Source organism: Narcine bancroftii, chromosome 4 (assembly GCF_036971445.1).
Source record: "Narcine bancroftii isolate sNarBan1 chromosome 4, sNarBan1.hap1, whole genome shotgun sequence".
Taxonomy (NCBI): Eukaryota; Metazoa; Chordata; class Chondrichthyes; order Torpediniformes; family Narcinidae; genus Narcine; species Narcine bancroftii.
Window position 1 is genome coordinate 227,967,908 of NC_091472.1, and position 19,262 is coordinate 227,987,169.

The 19,262-nt window shown below is 38.1% G+C and overlaps 1 protein-coding gene across 18 annotated transcripts in view; it reads left to right on the forward strand.

Moving 5' to 3' along the window:
• The window catches only part of LOC138761675 (double-stranded RNA-specific editase 1-like), a 400,374-nt gene extending 381,209 nt beyond the window's left edge, over positions 1-19,165 (forward strand). For all 18 annotated transcript variants that reach the window (XM_069934221.1, XM_069934227.1, XM_069934222.1 and 15 more), the window contains 2 exons: positions 2,280-2,458; positions 7,135-19,165. In XM_069934221.1, coding sequence (XP_069790322.1) covers positions 2,280-2,458; positions 7,135-7,311 — 356 coding nt within the window. In that variant the 3' untranslated portion in view covers positions 7,312-19,165. The remainder of the gene's footprint in view (positions 1-2,279; positions 2,459-7,134) is intronic.
• Positions 19,166-19,262: the final 97 nt, after the last annotated feature.

Genomic DNA, 19,262 nt, shown 5'->3' on the forward strand with positions numbered 1-19,262 from the left:
AGAGGAGACTTAAACGAGGTCTACAAGAGAGGAGACAAACGAGGCATAGATAGGGAGAACAGCCAGCACCTGTTTCCCAGGGCAGGAATAGCAAACAGCAGAGGACATACTCTATGTACAAAGTGAAGGGAGAGAGTTTAGGGGAAACATCATGGGTTGTTTTTTTCACAGAGAGTTGTGGGTGCCTGGAATGCCTTGCTGGGGATGGTGGTTGAGGCTGAAACATTAGGGGCATTTAATAGACTCTTAGACAGATGAAAGAAAAATAAAGGGTTATGGGAAAGGGAGGATTTAGTAGTTTTTTAAGGAAGGAATATATGGGTCGGCTCAACATTGAGGGCTGAAGGGCTTGTACTGTGCTGTATTGTTCTATGTATGCGGTGCTTAATGTCTATTCAGGTAATGTCTGAATATACATCCATCGTCCATGGTCCCATAAGGTTATAATAGAATTCAGAAATCCTGATTGGAGAACAGGATGTAGTGGATGTAACTGGACGTACACAGAAACTTCCCACTTACAACACATTTATCTCATGTCTTTTGTATACAAGGGCTTATATATGTACTGTAGATACTGTACTTTCTGTCTATCGTGGCTCCCGAATGCACCAAAACCAGTGTCTGATCACAGCAGCAAGAGGCAAAGGAGTATTGATTTGGAAGTGAAACAAAAGGTTATGAAGCAACACAAAGGTGGAAAAACAGTGAATGCTATTGCTCGCTATTTAGATATGTCACACTCGACAATCACGACGATCCACAAAAACAAAGAAAAAATTCTCCAAGCTCTTAATGGATTGGTTCCAGTGAAAGCTACAAGGCTAATAAAAATGCAAGAGGGACCTATATCAGATATGGAGAAATTGCTAATGTCATGGATTGAGGACCAAACACAAAAGTGAGTCCATCTCAGCACGTTGACGATCACTGCTAAGGCACGAAGCTTGTCCAGAAGCTTAAAGAAAAAGCAGGACCAGACTATGATATCGAATTTAGTGCGAGTTTTGGGTGGTTCAGGGGCTTCAAACGTTTTTCGCTGCGTCATGTGAAAGTGAGTAGTGAGTCTATGAGTGCTGATGTGAAGGCAACAGAAGAATTTGTTGAAACCTTAGATAATGAGGGCGATGAAGAACTCCTAGAGGTGGTTCCTGAGGAACTAACAATTGAAGCGTTGCTAGAACTAGAGCAAGAGAGAATAGCTGAAGAAGAGGCAAGGAAAAAGGAAACTGCAGAAGGCAAAGAAGAACAGGTGCAGAAGATATACACTGTTAAGGGATTGGCCAAATTATTTGCAGACCTTAACCGCTTGCTGAGGAGTGTTGAAGAGATGGACCCAAACACTCAGCACTTTTCACTGATAGAGAGGAAATATGAAAAGAAAGCATATTAGGCAAACGACACTGGATATATTCCTGAAGAAGCCAACACCTCCCCAAGATGAGCCTCAGCCAGGTCCTTCAGGCATTACTGAGTGACAGTTCATCAATGGAGGTTATTCGACCTGAAACTTTTCCATGAGCAAGTTAAGAACAATGATGTGGATGATCCTGATCCACTGTGATATAGGCTAAGAAAGTGTTTACATGAAAGTTTAAAAAGTGAAAAAATATTAAAGTTTAATTTAGCGTAAGTTCAGTATCCTATATAGCTTTGCTACTATATACAGTAATATGGTGTTCACACAGCATCCACATCGCGTAACGCCCAATTTCACAGAACATACAGTGGACGTTTAGCGCCGCAAACCTGTAATATGTGTGCTACATCTATATATGTGTTTACATGCTTTTACACCAAGGACCAAAGTAAGGCTGTTACATCCATTTGTACTTATACAATTGAATGACAATAATAAACTTGAACTTGACAGGAAAGGGAGTACAGGCTAATAAGTCACAGGAGAGAGGGTAGAAGGGAAAAAAGCTGAGAAGTGATAGGAGAAGGGGACTGAGGGCAGCTCTCTGATAGGAGAAGGAAGGTAAAGGGGTGGGGAGTAGGAGGAAAGGACTCAGAGGGAAAGTGAAAGAAAGAGACCCAGGAGAGGGAGTGAATGGAAATGAGAAAAGTTGATGTTAAGGCCATCTGTTTGGAGACAGCCAAGATGGAATAAAATAAGGTGTTGTTTCTCCAATTTGTGGCTGCTGAACTTTTCAATGTATGAATACAAAATTCCATTATCGTTATTGTACAGCCTGTGAGTGAACATGGAGTCCTGCTTCATTTCATAGTTTAAATATCTGATCATATTCACACGCAACTTGTTTGTCTGTTTTTAGGTATAAGTAACACTGAATCACGTCAGCCAGGCAAAGCACCAAATTTCAGCGTCAATTGGGCTGTAGATGACTTGGCCTTGGAAGTCATTAACGCCATGACAGGAAAGGATGACATGGGGCGACCTTCACGGCTGTGTAAACACGCTCTGTACAGTCGCTGGTTACGTTTACATGCCAAGGTAAGAACACCCCTCAAACGATTCAAATTTTAAAATAGCATTCCATTCCAATAGAGTTTTTCCATTTTAAATTGCTCCAAAGCACTGTCTTCCATGGCACTCTTATCTGGTAAACTTCTGTCATGTTCTGTTAAATATGTCTTGGATAGCTGCACCATTGTAATAATTTTTCATTCACACTACACCTCATTCAGGACCATGAGTTTTCCACCTAACGACCTTGCACCCTGACCCACTCGGGTTTGCATTATTGATTCTCTTGCTTATTTGAAATAATCTCAAGCCTAGCCAAGCTAATTTTTCTAAGAAACCTTAAAGCAAGTACAGGGAGACTGATACATCAGTTGAGTCCATTTTGTATATGGTGTAAACATGCAGCTGGAGTCTAAACTGGTAGATTTTTGGTGCACACATTTCTTCTGATGGTGTAGGTTCTTTATGGAAAAGGTTGATGGAAGGTGCAGTAAAATTACTGCATTCTGTTTAATGATTTGCATGATAACTGTGCTTGCTTCAACTACACTAAGCAATAAATTGTAAGAAATGACCCACCAGGCCAAAATGTGGCACTCAAAAATTGTTCTAATCATATGAAAAAGAGGGGACCAATAAGATGGAGATTCGATCTACACAGCTAATTTTAATCTGGAATGCGATGTCTGAAGTGAAAAGTTTAATAATGTATTTTAAAAGGGAATCTGACATTTAATCAAATGATTTTTCCACTAACTGCAGTCATGTAATTTATATTAAGTTGTAGCGATACGCTTGAAGGGAGTGGGCAGAACCAGCTCTAACAGCTCCTGTCTTGTGACACCTAGACACAACAGCCTCCTATCTACTGGCAACTAGCCACTACAGCCACGAGGCATAGTGACTCAGCAGCACCTGTAGGTCTACTGAGAAGTCCTGGCCTATTCAATGTAGCTATGTCATGAAGTTATTAGCACTTCAGATGTCATGATGCCAGGTCAGATGTTGTGTGTCTATATTAAACCTGATAACACTAGTAAATGCTCTTCTCTTTGCTTGCTAACAACTTCAGGTGTGGTCTTGTTATTTCAACATGATGGTGTAAGAGCACAAACATCATCTGCCACAAAGTCTTATTATTTGTATTCTTATTGGAAGCTTTTTTGATTCTGTTTGAGAACCAGCTCAGGAAGAAAGACATAAACAAGCATCTGCAATGGCCTGCGAGCAACTCATGAGCTAGCTGTGCTTCTCTCAACATGATAATGTTACACAGTGGTTTATATATGCACATTTTTGTCCTTTAAGTTTATTCTTAATCTCTCCTGCTTTATGGAGCAGTTATGCAACATGACACAATGAAGGCTACCTTTTATATAAAGATAAGACATAGTCTTAACAAGGGTCATGCAACAATCACTCCTGCTAATGAACAGCTAAAACTGAGTATTATTTCTGTTGCTACTTGTGAATGACCTAGCTAGGACATTAGGTTGAAATCTCATGTGAAGCAGACTAGGTGGGGATGGAGACATGAGACTGCAATTACTAAAATCTAGAGCAAAAAAAAAAACAAATTGCTGCAGGAATTCACATCAGGCAGCATCCTGAAGTCCTGAAGCAAGGTTTCAACCTGAAATGTTGATTGTCCAGTGATATTGCCTGACTCCCTGAGTTCCTCCAGAAGTTTGTTCTTTGCTCCAGATAGGGATGGTATCTTCCCTTCAGTGAATGATGTTTTGTGAGCTAGTTGTGTTGATTGGGGGGAGTCACGTGATGGAGTAGTGGCCGGACGGTGAACTCCAGCCCTCTCCAGAAAAGTCGGGAAAAACAAAGGAAAACACAAAGGCACAGAAATAAAAGTTACAGAAAAGTGAGTATAAAGGTGGAAAGAAGATGGCGACAAAAAAAGAAAAATCGAAAACAACGGTAAGAAGAGAGGAAGAGAAGACAAAGGAGGAAAAAGGTGAAGGCCTTACCTGTCCAAAGAGGCCCGCTGCGGAGAGAGAAACCCGCTCCCTCAGGTCGGTAAATAATGGACTACAAAAATGGCTCGCAGAGCCGAGTAAAAGTGCGCAACCGCGCATGAAAAAAAACACACCGACGGGAGGGGGGACCAGCTGGGGAGTCGACCTCCACAGCCGGCAACGACAGCTGCAGAACACCTGCAGCAAGAAGAGACCACAGAAGACAATAGAAACAAGAAAGAAGAGGAGGAAAGGGCACCAAAGAAACAACAGATGGCCAACCCAGAGGAAGAGGAAGAGTACAGTGAAATAGAAGAAGAAAAGAAAGGCAAGGTAAAGGATATACTTGCTCTTATTAAAGGATACATGGAGTCATTTAAAGAATGGCAAACACAGGAATTTAAGGATTTAAGAAAAAGAATAAACAATACAGAAGAGAAAATAAATAAAATGGAGATGACCTTAACAGAAATGGGAAAGAAAATGGACAAGATGGAAGAGCGGGCAGTAAACCGTAACAGAAGAAATAACATAAAGATAGTGGGCCTTAAGGAAGATGAAGAAGGCAAGAATGTGAGGGAGTTTATAAAAGAGTGGATCCCTAAGACCCTAGGATGTCCAGAACTACAGCAAGAAATGGAAATAGAAAGGGCACATAGAGTATTGGCCTCTAAACCACAACCACAACAAAAACCAAGATCTATTGTAGTAAAATTTCTAAGATATACTACAAGAGAAAAGGTACTGGAGAAGACAATGGAAAAAGTAAGAGAGGGCAACAAACCACTGGAGTATAAAGGGCAAAAAATCTTCATTTATCCAGATATAAGTTTTGAACTCCTAAAGAAGAGAAAAGAGTTCAATACAGCAAAGGCGATTTTATGGAAGAAAGGGTATAAATTTATACTAAAGCATCCAGCGGTATTGAAAATATTTATTCCAGGACAACAAAACAGACTATTCTCGGATCCAGAAGAAGCACGAAAATTTGCAGAACAATTACAAAAATAGACTGAGGGAGGAAGACGGGTAATGAGAGTTAAAATGATCACGATTGATATGGATGTGGGTAAAGACAAAAATAGACTGAGGGATGAAGACGGGTAATGAGAGTAAAAATGATCACGATTGATATGTATGCGGGTAAAGAGGTATAAGAGTGAATAGAGACAATGAGCATACATGAATGTATCTGTACTTAGAGGAAAATATAGATAGTATAGACAAGAATTAATAAGGGAAGGTAATGGAATAGAGAGAATAAGGAGGGAATTAAAAGAGTGACCTTTGTGACATATGAAAAGTGAAATCTTTTCTGGGGGAGGCGGGGTGGGGGGAAATAGCGGTCACTGCAAAATCAGTTGACGCTTGCGAGTGGATTCGCAAATCCAAATGGAGAGGGGAGATGTGGTTGTCCGACAAGGGATAAAGGACAACTCAGGAAGTGAAGGGGAGATTGGGGATAAATAAGATAGAAATAGGAGAATAAGGAAAATGTTGGATGTTGTAGAAATGTTGTCTTATAAAGAGTTGAAAATAAGAAAACAGAAATGGAAAAGGAGGAAAGGTAATGATGGAAAAACGGAAAGAGAAGATAAACAAAATATAAAAGGGCTACGCTGAACTATATGTCTTTAAATATTAATGGAATACATAACCAAATTAAAAAGGAAGAAACTACTAAATTTAAATGAATAAATGTATTCCATTAGAAAAAATAACATATAGGTTAAGAAATAATATTGAAATATTCGAACAAGTATAGGAGCCTTACATTAAATACAATAGCGAAAACCTACCGGGGACAAACATTACCTAAGTTGATGGAAGGAGAAGGAAAGAAAAGAATGGACTCAGTAGAATTTCTGGTGTAATTTTGTTGAATGACAACATTGTCTGACTGGCTTAATGCAACCTAGATTGTATACCTAAAATGGATGAGGGGGGTGGGGGGGGGGGGGGGTGGGGGGGTGGCTTGGGAGGAGGGGGGGGGGAGAAAAAGTCACTGTATATGTGTGAAAAAGAAATAGTGTATATCATGGCTAATGTGATTTATGGTGTGAAAAATTAAAAAATTAAAAAAAAAGATAGTTGTGTTGATTGATAACTTTGTAGCATGTTGTGAGCAAGCGCAGCGAAGAGACTGAGACAGCAGGCTGGTATCACAACTGCTTTATTTTGAATCTCGTGCTGCAGCCTTTAAGCCTGATCTAGGTCCTACCCCTGATGTACCGGCGATTGCGTTCCAATGACGCAAGTGCATATGCGACCTTCCAGTCTGGACCAGAAGAGACAGTCCCACGACACTATCCTTGCCGTGGCTTCCCCACTGACCATGCATGACAAGCAGGGCCAGTTCGCCGCTACAAGCATGTGCGTCGCCGCAACTTGTTAAATTTAATACTCAGCCAACTTAGTATTACTTCTTCAGAATCAACAATGCTCATGTATAGTTAATTCTGAAAAAAATGTTACTTGTCATTTGAAAGCAACATTCACTTTTAGAGCACCAGAGTATAAATTTGAACTGAAAAAGAATTAATTTGCAATCCCAATATTTGATATTGCATTCCTTCCAGTTGCTGTGACAAACAATCTCATGGGAAAGTATATAATGAAGAGTATTTTACCTTGAATTGCTTTATTTAAATGCCATTTTAATTTGTGTCTATTGGTATATTCAATCCGCTTTTTTCCCTCTTCTCCTCAACCTACATTTTTATTCAATCCCTACAGTTGCCATGTCTGCCTCAATCCAAGCAAGACAAGTCTGGATCTTACTATGAAGCAAAGCAGGCAGCTGTTGAGTATCAAGGTGCCAAGGAAATCCTGATCAAAGAATTCCAGAAGAGTGGATTAGGCATGTGGGTGAAAAAGCCCATCGAACAGGATCAGTTTGTTCTGTCTGTCTAAGTTCAGAGAAGTGTTGGGATTTTTAAGAATTGAAAGCTGCTGGAATTCCATGTCAGATGTATTTATTAATGTAACTTTAAACTAATTTTTAAAATTTTGTTTTTCTATAGTAAAAACATGTCCATTTTCTTGGCCAGTGGCTAGATTTTTAAAGTAACGCAAAATTGGGATACAGTGGTCCCCCCCTTATCCGCAGTTTCAGTTACCCACGGTCAACCGCGGTCTGAAAATATTAAATGGAAAATTCCAGAAATAAACAATTCATAAGTTTTAAATTGCACGCTGTTCTGAGTAGGGTGGTGAAATCTCACGCCATCTCATCTGGAACGTGAATTATCCCTTCAGTGCATCCATGCTGGATGCGCTACCCGCCCATTAGTCACTTAGTAGCCATCTCGGTTATCAGGTTGACTGTCACAGTAGCGCAGTGCTTGTGTTCAAGTAACCCTTTTAAAATATTGTTATTATTGTTCTATTTTATTATTAGTTATTTTTGTTAATCTTTTATTGTGCCTAATTTATAAATTGAACTTTATCATAGAAGAAAAACATAGTATATATAGTGGTTTCAGGCATTCACTGGGAATCTTGGAACATATCCCCAGCGGATAAGGGGGGGAACTACTGTACACAGTACTTGTTTTAATTGGTTTCTAAACGGAACAGTATTTGACATCTTCATTCAATTGTGCAGCGTCTGCCCCTTTTTTTAATCAGTTTGACTTTTTCAAATCATCAAAGTTCTAGAAGAACAGCTTTAACTTCAATATGTGTAAAAAGTTATGCAGGAGATAGTTGTCCTGAATTTGTCTTAATGGGTCACGTTATCCAATTTAGCACTCCTTACAGAGGGTATCATAAAAGGAGGGTGAAGATGTTGTAAATTCAGATGCTATAGTTATTGGCGTAATCCATGATGTGTATAAATTTTTGATAAGCAGAAGTCAAATCAAGCTGCAAATTGAGGTTCCAACCTGGGCACTCAAATTCATAGAAACATTTTGTCCTTGAGCATGATGTTCCAGACAATAAGATAATGTTTTTCTCTATACCATGGTAACATCGATCCTTTATCCGGAGACCTTGGGGGACAGTGTGTTCCGAATTTTGGATTTTTCCGGATTTCGGAAAGCCCACCTGAATTGTGCTGCCGTATCCACCCCCCACCCCCCGGCCGCCTCCCCCAACCGCGGTCCCTCGGCCGCCTCCCCCAACCACCGGTCCCCCGACTGCCGGTCTCTTGGCCGCCTCCCCCGACTGCCACCCCGACCGCTGGTCCCCTGACCGCCCAGCAGTCTCCCCCGACTGCCGGTCCCTCAACTACCTCCCCCGACTGCCGATTCCTTGACCGCCCTCCCTGACCGCCCAGCAGTCTCCTCCTACCAATGGTCCCTCGGTCACCTCCCCCGACCACCGGTCCCCACTTGCCGAATTTTGGAGCTTTCAGGATTTTTTAGATGTCCGGATAAAGGATCGTGTACCCATATTATCAAAAATATCAAACCTAATTTAAAATTAACAACTAATCTTGTGTTAAATGACATTTTAGAAAGTGAATTCAAAGTTTCTACTGTCCTCTCCTTATAGCAATGTTTTCTCTAAGTTCAGCCGTCAGTTCCCTGGTTCTAATTATGTTCAGGGCATAAGTTTCTCTGAGACTTCCCAACCAGTAAAAGTCATTTTCTTTTGTCTTCCCCATTAATTTCTTTCAATATCTTGTCTGCTTTGATCAACATGTGCCTACCCATATCCTTAAACTTCTAAATTTCAGGGAATGTATCCCTAATTTGTGAAACCTCTCCTCATAATTTAACCCCTAGAGTTTAAGCATTATTCTAGTAAATCTGAGCTGCCCTTTGTTTGACCACTTTATCCTTCCCAAAGGATAATGTGCTTTTATATCTGCCACACCAACAACTCATACTTTATGAAGTTGGTGATCAATAGCACTAAATGATTTTTCATTCCTCTGTACAATAAAGTTAAAAGGTTAAAGTCTGATGTGAAGAATAGTACTGCTCCCCCTAGAGTAGAAAAAATGTGATGACTCCGTAAGTAATTTGAATTATTATCGATTCTGTACAATTAACTATCCTACAAGTATACAAAGTTTGGGAATATTCTTAATTTTATTGGCTGCAGCATTTGTTTGTGTTCAAAATGAAGAACTATATAGTGGTCCCCCTTTATCCGTGGTTTCTCTTTCTGTGGGTTTCAGTTACCCACGGTCAACCGCGGTCTGAAAATATTAAGTGAAAAATTCCAAAAGTAAATAATTCATAAGTTTTAAATTGCCCATCGTTCTGAGTAGCATGATGAAATCTCGTGCTGTTCTTCCCTTTGTCCATTCTATCCACGCTGTATACGCTACCTGCCCATTAGTCACTTAGTATCCGTCTCAATTATCAGGTTAACTGTCGCGGTAGCGCAGTGCTTGTATTCAAGTAACCCTTTTTAATATTTTTATAATTGTTTTATTTGATTATTAGTTATTGTTATTAATCTCTTATTGTGCCTAATTTATAAATTAAATTTTATCATAGGTATGTATGTATAGGAAAAAACAGTATATATAGGGTTCTTCTATCTGTGGTTTCAGGCATCCGCTGGGGGTCTTGGAACATATCCCATGCGAATAAGAGGGGACTACTGTAATTTTTATTTATGAAGATGAGTACACTGTTTTTTACAGTTCCATCTTATTTAAGGTGATGCAATTTGTTTAATTGAGGTGATTCTTGGTTTACCCTTTACATTGTTTAGGCAAATTCAGCAGAGCTCTCTGATAAATTGTTTCACTGAGAGCAAATATTCAGCACTTAAAAAAGATCAAGACACAAAAAAAATATTTTTTGAAAATTTTATTGCAATTTGAAATATTTTTTAGCAAAGTTTAAATCACAGCCTAGCCTGGCCATGAAAGGAATGCTAAATGTCTATATATGTGCCTGCTGCTTTTTCCTGCTCTTTCTCCAAGCACAATGTTGATGTGCTTATTTTGATCTGTGTAAACTGGAATAGCATATGCTTCAATGCAAATATTCCTTACTTTAAACTTCTACAACTGAATGAAGGTAATCATGAGTGTAAAGGATCATATATTTACTTAACAGTACAGCAATTAATTGTATCCCATTAAAAGTTGACATCACGCATTGCAGAAATAAAAGGGGATTCAAGTGATTAGCTCACTTGAAAACTTGAATTGCAAGTGAAATTATCATTAATTAAGGGTTCTTTCTGGAACTGGAAGGATTTATTCTGTTTTTGAAAGCTCAAAGTTTGTGTTGTCAGTGTTTAAAAATCTAAAGTTATCGCTATGTTTTCATTTCAAGACTGTTGCACAGTGAGAAATTTTGGTGATGATACACTGAGAAAATATCTTGAGCATACATTTTTGTCCTTTATGGTAGTTGGTACCTTAGGTCAGGTATAGAAGATTGGTCAATGTATGATCTTTATGTTTATATTGTCATCTGGTTTCTTCTCCACACCTGTAAGTGTATTACTCATTGGATTTCTTAACCTTTGTTTTTCCCAGTGGATCATAATTGTTGTCTGGACTTACACTGAGAAATATTGCTATTCTTTCATGTCCGCATGGGCATGTAAATTTTGGCTGAGGGACCCGAGTATGCTGACATGTGAAACATACTCTCTGCTTGTCAGCCAAAATAAGATATGCTTAGATCAACACCAGTTTGTAAGTCCTAAGATAATGTGAAGTTTCTGTTTGATGGGATTTCCAAAACTTAGTCTTTTTGAATGCATTCTTGGCAGAGATATGATGTGTCCACTACTGACAATACTCTGTCATGGTCAAAGCCCTTTTTTTATTTCTCTTGTTTATGGTGCAAGACTTTCATTTGAGTCTTTGATTAACTGAAGGCACAGTTACTGCTAATAATGGACCCCAATCCTGGTTATCTTGGAATGAGAATGACGACAGCAACAGTCACATTTGGCAAAACTATCTGAATTATTTGAGGTTTTTAAAATTGGATATTTCATGAGATATAATTACTCATTACTATGACTGATTATATACCCAAATGTTTTACTAATTAAGACTTATTAATGCCATGGTTCCTATATTGAATTAATCCAACTGAAACCAACATTTAATTGGCAAATTATGAAAATGTTTCAGTTTTTTAACAATGTGGAATGGAAATGTGCTTGAGGTTCATATGTGTTGAGTATCCCTTCCTCAACAAACTATGATTGATTTTTATTATAAGGCAGAATAATAGTTCAGCATAGCCTAGAAGGGCTGAAGGCCCTGTTTTCTCTGCTGCAATGTTTTTTGGTTCTATAAGGATTTGTGTCCTGAATCCCTGGAAATGGCAGGTTGTGCTCATCTGCTTTTAACATAATGAGCAAATAACTAAAAGCTTCATGGTTTTGAATAGAACAAAGGCAATATGGGAATCCACACAGTGAGATCACACATTCTCTTTTTCTAATTTTTTTTAAAAACTTTGACCAGGCTGCTTACTCCAGGAAAATATCCAGAAAACAGCGTGAAATATGTGGCAAACTCACTCTCGATTCACAAATCCTTTTTATTGACAATAGTTTGTGCAGGCAGGAATCAGTAATGGACTGTAATAACTGATTAATCCACCCCCTGGTTCAGCTGTTGGGTCAAAGTCTGAAATGGAGCTGATATTTTAATGGAATTTGCGCTTAATGTACTCAACCTTTTGAACAGATTTAGGATTTGATCCACAGGTCAACTGAAGAACTTGATTCTTTCAGGGTACTTAGAAATATCCCTGCTGAGAAGGGACATGATGATCCTAACCAGCTGGAGGATAGAACTGTGTCTAGAAATCCAGAACCTTTCTTACCACATTTAAAACCTGTCTGAATCATCTGAACCTGCTCTGCTTTTGATCATAGATTGATTCATGGAATTTCTATTATCCATTGGTAGAGACTTTGATTGTACAGTGGTGTTGATGGATTTGGAGGTAATTGTCTCTGAACGATAAGAAGAAAGATATAAAAGGTAGGATTTGACTGAAAGCATTTAAAGATGCAATCTCAGAGCGTTAATGTTAGTTCTTTTGGATACAACATCAATCTGAATGTAGATTTCTAAGTCTAATATTTTGATAAACAAGGCAAATGGGTATCTGATGAAGAAAGGGATCACCTGCCATAACCTTCAGGTGGAAGTAATTTTACTGCACTATTAGTTATAGCATGCAGATTCAAACCTGTAGCAATCAAATTGACGACCCAACTTGTGTGCCTTTTGTGAGCAATATCATTTTACTTTTCTCACTTGTAAATTCAGTTAACTGCTGTTTACCACTTGTGAGGAGTTCGAAAACCAGGGGTCACAAATTTAAATCAGAAACTACCGAGAGGATATTGAGAATCTGGAAACTAGAAGCACAGAATTATTTAGCAAAAAGGCATTCAACCCATTCAATAAAAATCAGATTTTGCACTGCAATTTACAGTAATTATTTAGAATATTAATCAACAATAGCAAAGAAGCAGTATTCTTGTGTTTGTATCTTGAAATAGATCTGTTATCCCATGTCGCATCCTGTCTGCACTATGGGTATCATCAACTATGTACTTTGTCACAGTAGCTATTCCATACTGCAAGGATCTTAAGGTGATGAATTGTCTTGCATTATGGGAGTGTATTGTCAAGTATCTAACCTTTGCACATCATTGGTGATGGAAGGGTGACACATGTTTTATTGCTTCACAAAGAAATCTAGTGTAAATGTTCTTTTCTGTAAGCATATATTTGTCACCTTTTTATTTAAAAGGAACGGTCACTTAAACACAACTTGCATCGTCTTAAGTAAAGTAGTTTTGTATTTAGGTTTTTGAAACATCTCAATGAATTCATTGTTTAGTGCATTTTGTATATTAGAAATCAATTCCATTTGGTGTTACATCTTTCATGATAAATGACATTGCAAAAATAGAAATGTTAAATAAAATTTAGCCCCTGAAAAATATTTCAAAATGTATCCAAATTATAGTACTGTACAAACTGGCAGTTGGATAAAGTTATTGTCAAAATATTGATTTTTGCTGGATATTTTGGCCTGTTCGCTTTAGGAGGGGTCAAATCTTGTGCCTTTTCTGGTTTTTTTTTACACATGACCAACTCACCACAGAGACCCAAACATCAATAAGTTTATGATGCATCTATCATTTCACAAAGGTTTGCCACAGTTTAGTCTGCATGATGCTTCTGGGTTAGTGAAAGGAAAATTATGAGTTTTTCTGGTTTGGTGCAACTGAGGATATGGCCAGTCAGTTGTTCGCTGTCAATACCCTGAGAAAAAAACTAATATTGAGACTAACCCAGCAGATATCCTGCTTCCCAGGTCTGGCATTGGTCTAAATCAGCAAGGGTATTTTCTACCTCTGTGCTATCAACTGTCCTGATGGGTTTCTTCTGGAGTCCGGCAGCCAGTGAGACCTTCTGCAAACTTCTCACTCTTTGGCTAAACAGTGCTCCCATTCAACTGAATAGGCATCAATTCCCAAGAGAAAGATAAGTTGTGTTTTTGTTGTTAATTTGTAAGGTTTAATTATTTGCTGTTCTGTATGTGGGTTAAATAATTTTAATAGGTTTTCTTTTTTCTGTGCTATTTTTAACTTTAGTCATATTTTTATTTTGTATTATGAACGGACTGTTACTAAATATTTGTGAACATGAGAGACATTCACCACATTCAAAGGTCCAGAACACACTGTCAGCTTTGACAGGCTGTGAGTCGAGATGCTTTGATGCTGTCGAAATGTTTTTGTGAATCTGTGCTGTGCCAAGCTGCTGACAGAAAACACATTCAAACTAACACTATGGCCCTGGGCAGCCATTCGGTAATTTTGGGGAAACAGGGGATCCATTCAATTTAATGTGATGGTAAGAAAGCAAACAACAAAGAGCATTTTAATCAATGCAGAGAGTTTCAACTAATTTTAAGGAAAACCTATCTATAATCAAAAGTAATGATGGAAAGGAAAATCTATTACCATGCAAACTGACAGTTAGTCCACTTGACTTGTCCAACACATTCAGTGGGAAAAGTTTAACAACGGCAAAACACTCATGGAAACAATGTTGCTACCACTTTTTTTGAAGATCACACCAAAAAATGTGTTATGAGAAATAAAGAGACTGAAATCCAATAAGGCTAATCAGAAGACTAATTACTTGCCAGTCAGTTTCAGTGTCTGCAATCAGCCAAACTTGATGTGGACATGTTCAAACCATGCAACAAAAAAGTGATGGTATTATCAATACAGTCCAGTAAAGCAATGAAAAAGGGCACAGTTTTTCACGTCAGAGTTGTTTCTTCGTGTTGATGAACACAAGATAAACAATGGATTCAAGAAACCACTATTTTCTGAATTTTCAATATTAATTTTGAACTGATTTTCAAAAACCTCTATGTATCATCATGTGCATCTGTGAATAAATGAAAATTGCAGATCCGCACTAATTCCTGCTGAAGATCACCATTTAAGTAATCCCTATCACATTGGTGCTCTGTGATTAGTAAGGGATTTCTTAAGGTGGTATGTGTGTGGAAAGAAAAAGTTTGAAAACCACTGTTTTAATTGTACCTAATTGACTCGTTATATGCACAGTTCCATAACTCCAAAGGAAATGGGACAATGACAATTTTTCTCAAGCAAAATATTTCAGTAACGGTTTGGTCTAGAGCAGTGGTTTTCAGCCTTCCCTTCCCACTTACATACCACCTTAAGCAAACCCTTACTACTCACAGAGCACTGATGGCATAGGGATTACTTAAAGTGATATGTGAGTGGAAAGAAAAAGGTTGAGAACCATTGCAATATAAACAGTACAGAACAGGGTATATGATTGCAATGAGAAGAAAAGGCTCCAAGCAAGGGCAGCATAATGGCTCTGTTATGAGGTTCATTCAGGAGTCTGATGGCTGCAACAAAGAAACTGTCTAAGCCTGTTGGTGTGCACATTCACTCTCTTGAGCCTTTATAATACTGGTTATCTATTAGGAAGAGGTTATTTTGCACCTGCAGAAACTTCAGTGTAATTTATCATTCAGAGAAAATACTTTACAATTGTCAATTAATCAAACCTTCTTAGTGAGTGATCACACATGTAGCATTCAAGAGTTAAAGTTAAAAGCTGGGAAAAATTGTAGATGTGCATGAACAAGAGAAGGTGGGTACAGATGACCAAAAAAAACTTGCCAAGAAAATATATATACATGTTAATGTCCAATTGTTCATTGTCATGAATGATAGAATGGAAAATACCCATTGTAACAAAGCCTATTCAATTCCAGGATGGTGAAAATGCAATGCAACTCTCCCATGCCTGTTCACTTTTAAATCAGTCAGCATTAACCTCAGGAGATCAGCATAGAATCAATTAATTAAGCAGTACTTGCTGAAAGTAAATATGGTTTGGGATCATATTTCAGAGTTTTAAACTTTAAATGATTTTTGACAATTTGTCCCCCAACTTATCTTGAACAGATAATTTTGAAATCAAAGCATTTTTGGTGCACTGTAACATTTAGGACTTACAAACTTTCATCTTATTTTAAAATGCAATTATTGCTGATTCGGCAGGCAAAACAATCCATGGGAAACTGGCATCCAAGAGAAGAGAGCATTAGAGACATTGTACATTAGGAACAAGATATTCAATCTGTTCTATTGTTTTTACATGAATAGATATTTCACTAATTGAATCCAACTGGTATTTCCTCCTTCAACTTGTATTGCAATATCTCAGCATTCAACATTCTCATACTTCAATTGTGATGCACAACTGGAGGTATAGCTCAATTATACAAACATTAGATATACATTGTCTTCCACTTTTTGGAACTTACTGCTAAATATTTTCTTGTTACATCTGGCATCCAGTTTAGAGACATGATATTCATTTCACATTCATTAAGTTAGGAACAACAACAACAAACAACTAATTAAATTAACATAGCAAAGCGCAAAAGATGCTTCACAAGAATGTAGTCAAACAAAAATGTATATGTTGCATAAGGAAATACTGTGGCAGATGAACAATAATTTGGTCAAAAAGGGAGTTTTAAGGAGCATCTTGTCAGGTAAAGAGAAATAGATAAGACTGGTAAGAGGATTCCAAGTTTAAGACCGAGACAACTGCCATCAGTGATGGTGGGATGACTTTTGGAGGAGATTAAGAGGCCAAGAGTCGAAGAGCTCAGTTACTTTAGAAATAATAGAATGTGTCAGAGTGGTTAGATCCAGAGAAAACAAATACATGGGTGAGGTTTTGAGCAGCAGACAAGTTAAAGTTGGACAAGATCATATGGTTAGAGAAACAAAAATGGTGACAGCAAAGTTGTGTGGTCTGCAGCCTATCTCAGTCAAATTTGACATCAAGATTGTGATAGATTTTTTTTTGCCTATTTCAGAGATGTCGGATATGAGATGAGGATAATGAGTAAGTGCATGGGAGAGAAGAGGATGGTTTGGTCATCTTCAAGTGTGTTTAGAGAAATTTTACAGTTATTCTGCATTCTGTGGCAGACAAGCCATATGTTAATTTGGAGACCATTGAGAGATTATGCTAGAAAGTTGGAGCTGGATATCTCAGTGAACATGGAGTTCTGTGTCTTTAATACAGAAGGATATTTGGTATTTCGATTTGATGTTTGAGAATTCTAGATGACATTTATTACAATTACATTTGTTAAAATTAGAAATCCTAATGCTTATTTGGGATACAGGTATAGTAGAAATAATGAGGTGACGGGAAGAAAGCAAACTTGCCCTGTTCTGTGGAGGAAATAGTGAAAGATTTAACATGCTTTTTTGGATTTGTGCATTGTATTACTTTCCTCTAGCTCTGCTCTCCAGTACATTGTTCCTTCTACAAAAGAGTTAAATCTTGCATTTATTAGAGGAGTGATGTAAACCGGGTGTTCCATTCAACAACTTTAAACAGTGGCGGGATCCTTGACAGAGGTTATTTTTCACATTATATTTCAGTTCAGTACTTGTACATTACAAAATTTGGTTAGAACACACAAGTTCTGGAGGAACTCACAGATTCATACGAGGTAAAGATACATAATCAATGTTTTGAGCCTGTCCTCTTCTTCAGGATATGAGTAAAACATAGACAAATTCCTGAATTAAAAGGCTGGGAAGAAGGGAAGAATGGGCAGAGGGAGGAGTACATACCAAGAAACAAAAGCTGTTAATTTGATGTGGAGAGGAAGACAGGAGAGAGGAAAAGTGAGAATTGATTGGGGGAGAGGAGTGTTTCAGTTTCTGTGAAAGCAGAGCTGGGGGGAAAGGAGGCAGGGAAAGAGAGATGGAGCTTAGATACAGAGAAAGATGGGAGGGGGGTTCTAATGGAAACTGAAGAAGCCAGTGTTTTTTTTTTTTTTTTATTTAAATTTTTTATTTTTCACACCATAAATCACAATAGCCATGATATACACTTTTTCTTTTCCACACATTTACAGTGACTTTTTCTCCCTCCCCCCTCCCTCCTCCCAAGCCACCCCCCCATCCCCCCCCCCCCTCTCATCCATTTTAGTTATACAATCTAGGTTGCATTAATTCAGAAGCCAGTGTTAATACCATCCAGTTGGAGGGTGCCAGATGGAATACGAAGCGTTCTTCCTCCAATTTGCTGGTGGTCTCACTCTGTCAATGCATGAAACCATGGACAAACATGCCACCATGGAAATGGGGCGGGGAAAAAAGAATATACTCCATTCAAAAGCACATGAAACCATGGACAGACTCATTGGCATGGAAATGGGGTGGGGAATTTGAATGGGTTGCTATTGGGAGATCCCTGTTAATGAAGTGGATTGAGCCAAGGTGCTCAACAAAGCGATCTCCCAGTCTACATCCAGTCTCTTTGATGTAGAGGAGACCACAGCAGGAAGTATTACTTCTGATAGAAGGACTGTTAGGGGCCCCAAGCGTTGGTGAGAGAGAAGGTGTGTTCACAAGTGGAGTAAGCATTAAACTTCTTAATTCATTATCCTTCTTGGCACTCCTTTATGACAGCATTAACTATCCAGTGTTAAGATCAAAGTGCTTGATGTTTGAAAGAACTGACCATGTTGGGATGAGCATTGATTTTTAACCAGCCACTACGTGTGTGACCACATCCTTTTGTGATTTTGTAATCTTTCATCCTGTTTCTAACTGAGCTGATTGATGCCACCTGAAACTGAGCAGGTCAACATCCAGCTGTCTATCCCTTTGGATTTTTTGTCTATTTGAAAGTTAAATTGTCCCACATAGTACAATAATAAATAATTCCTCACTGTTAAACTAAATAGGGTAAATTATATTTTTATTGATTTAGATTTATCATGCTTTAATAAATTACTGAAATGAAGCTGCATCTGAGTAAAATACATATTACAGTAAAATTCATGTTATTCGGAATTCAAGCAACCAGCAAAAAAATTGTGGAAAAACAGTAAGTAAAAAAAATGAAAATTGGCAGTCAGTTCACCAATCCATGCAACACCACAATCTCAAGCAACCAGCAAATTAATCTATCTGGCATCTACCAATCCCCAAAGATGCCGGATACCAGGGGGTTTTACTAGAGTTACAGGAAAGAGAGGGATGGCAAAATAAATCATTTAGATGTTCAAAAGTTTCCAAGTTGTGTTTAGGGGGTTGTTCATCTTAAGATTCTATGGTAATGTTCCACTGTGTAATGAGCAGGTTATACTGTAATCACTGCATGAGTGCCAGCACTAATACTGTACCACTTCACATTAACAATCCCAGCATGTTTCTCTGTTCCATGTAGAAATGAAATAAAAATAAATTTACATCTGACTTTTAATATGTGTTGTTCGTGTTGTTTTTAGGGAATGTCGCACAGTTTGTTGCATTAAACACATATTGACATTCTGCATGCCTATAAGACTTGGGTTGGATTA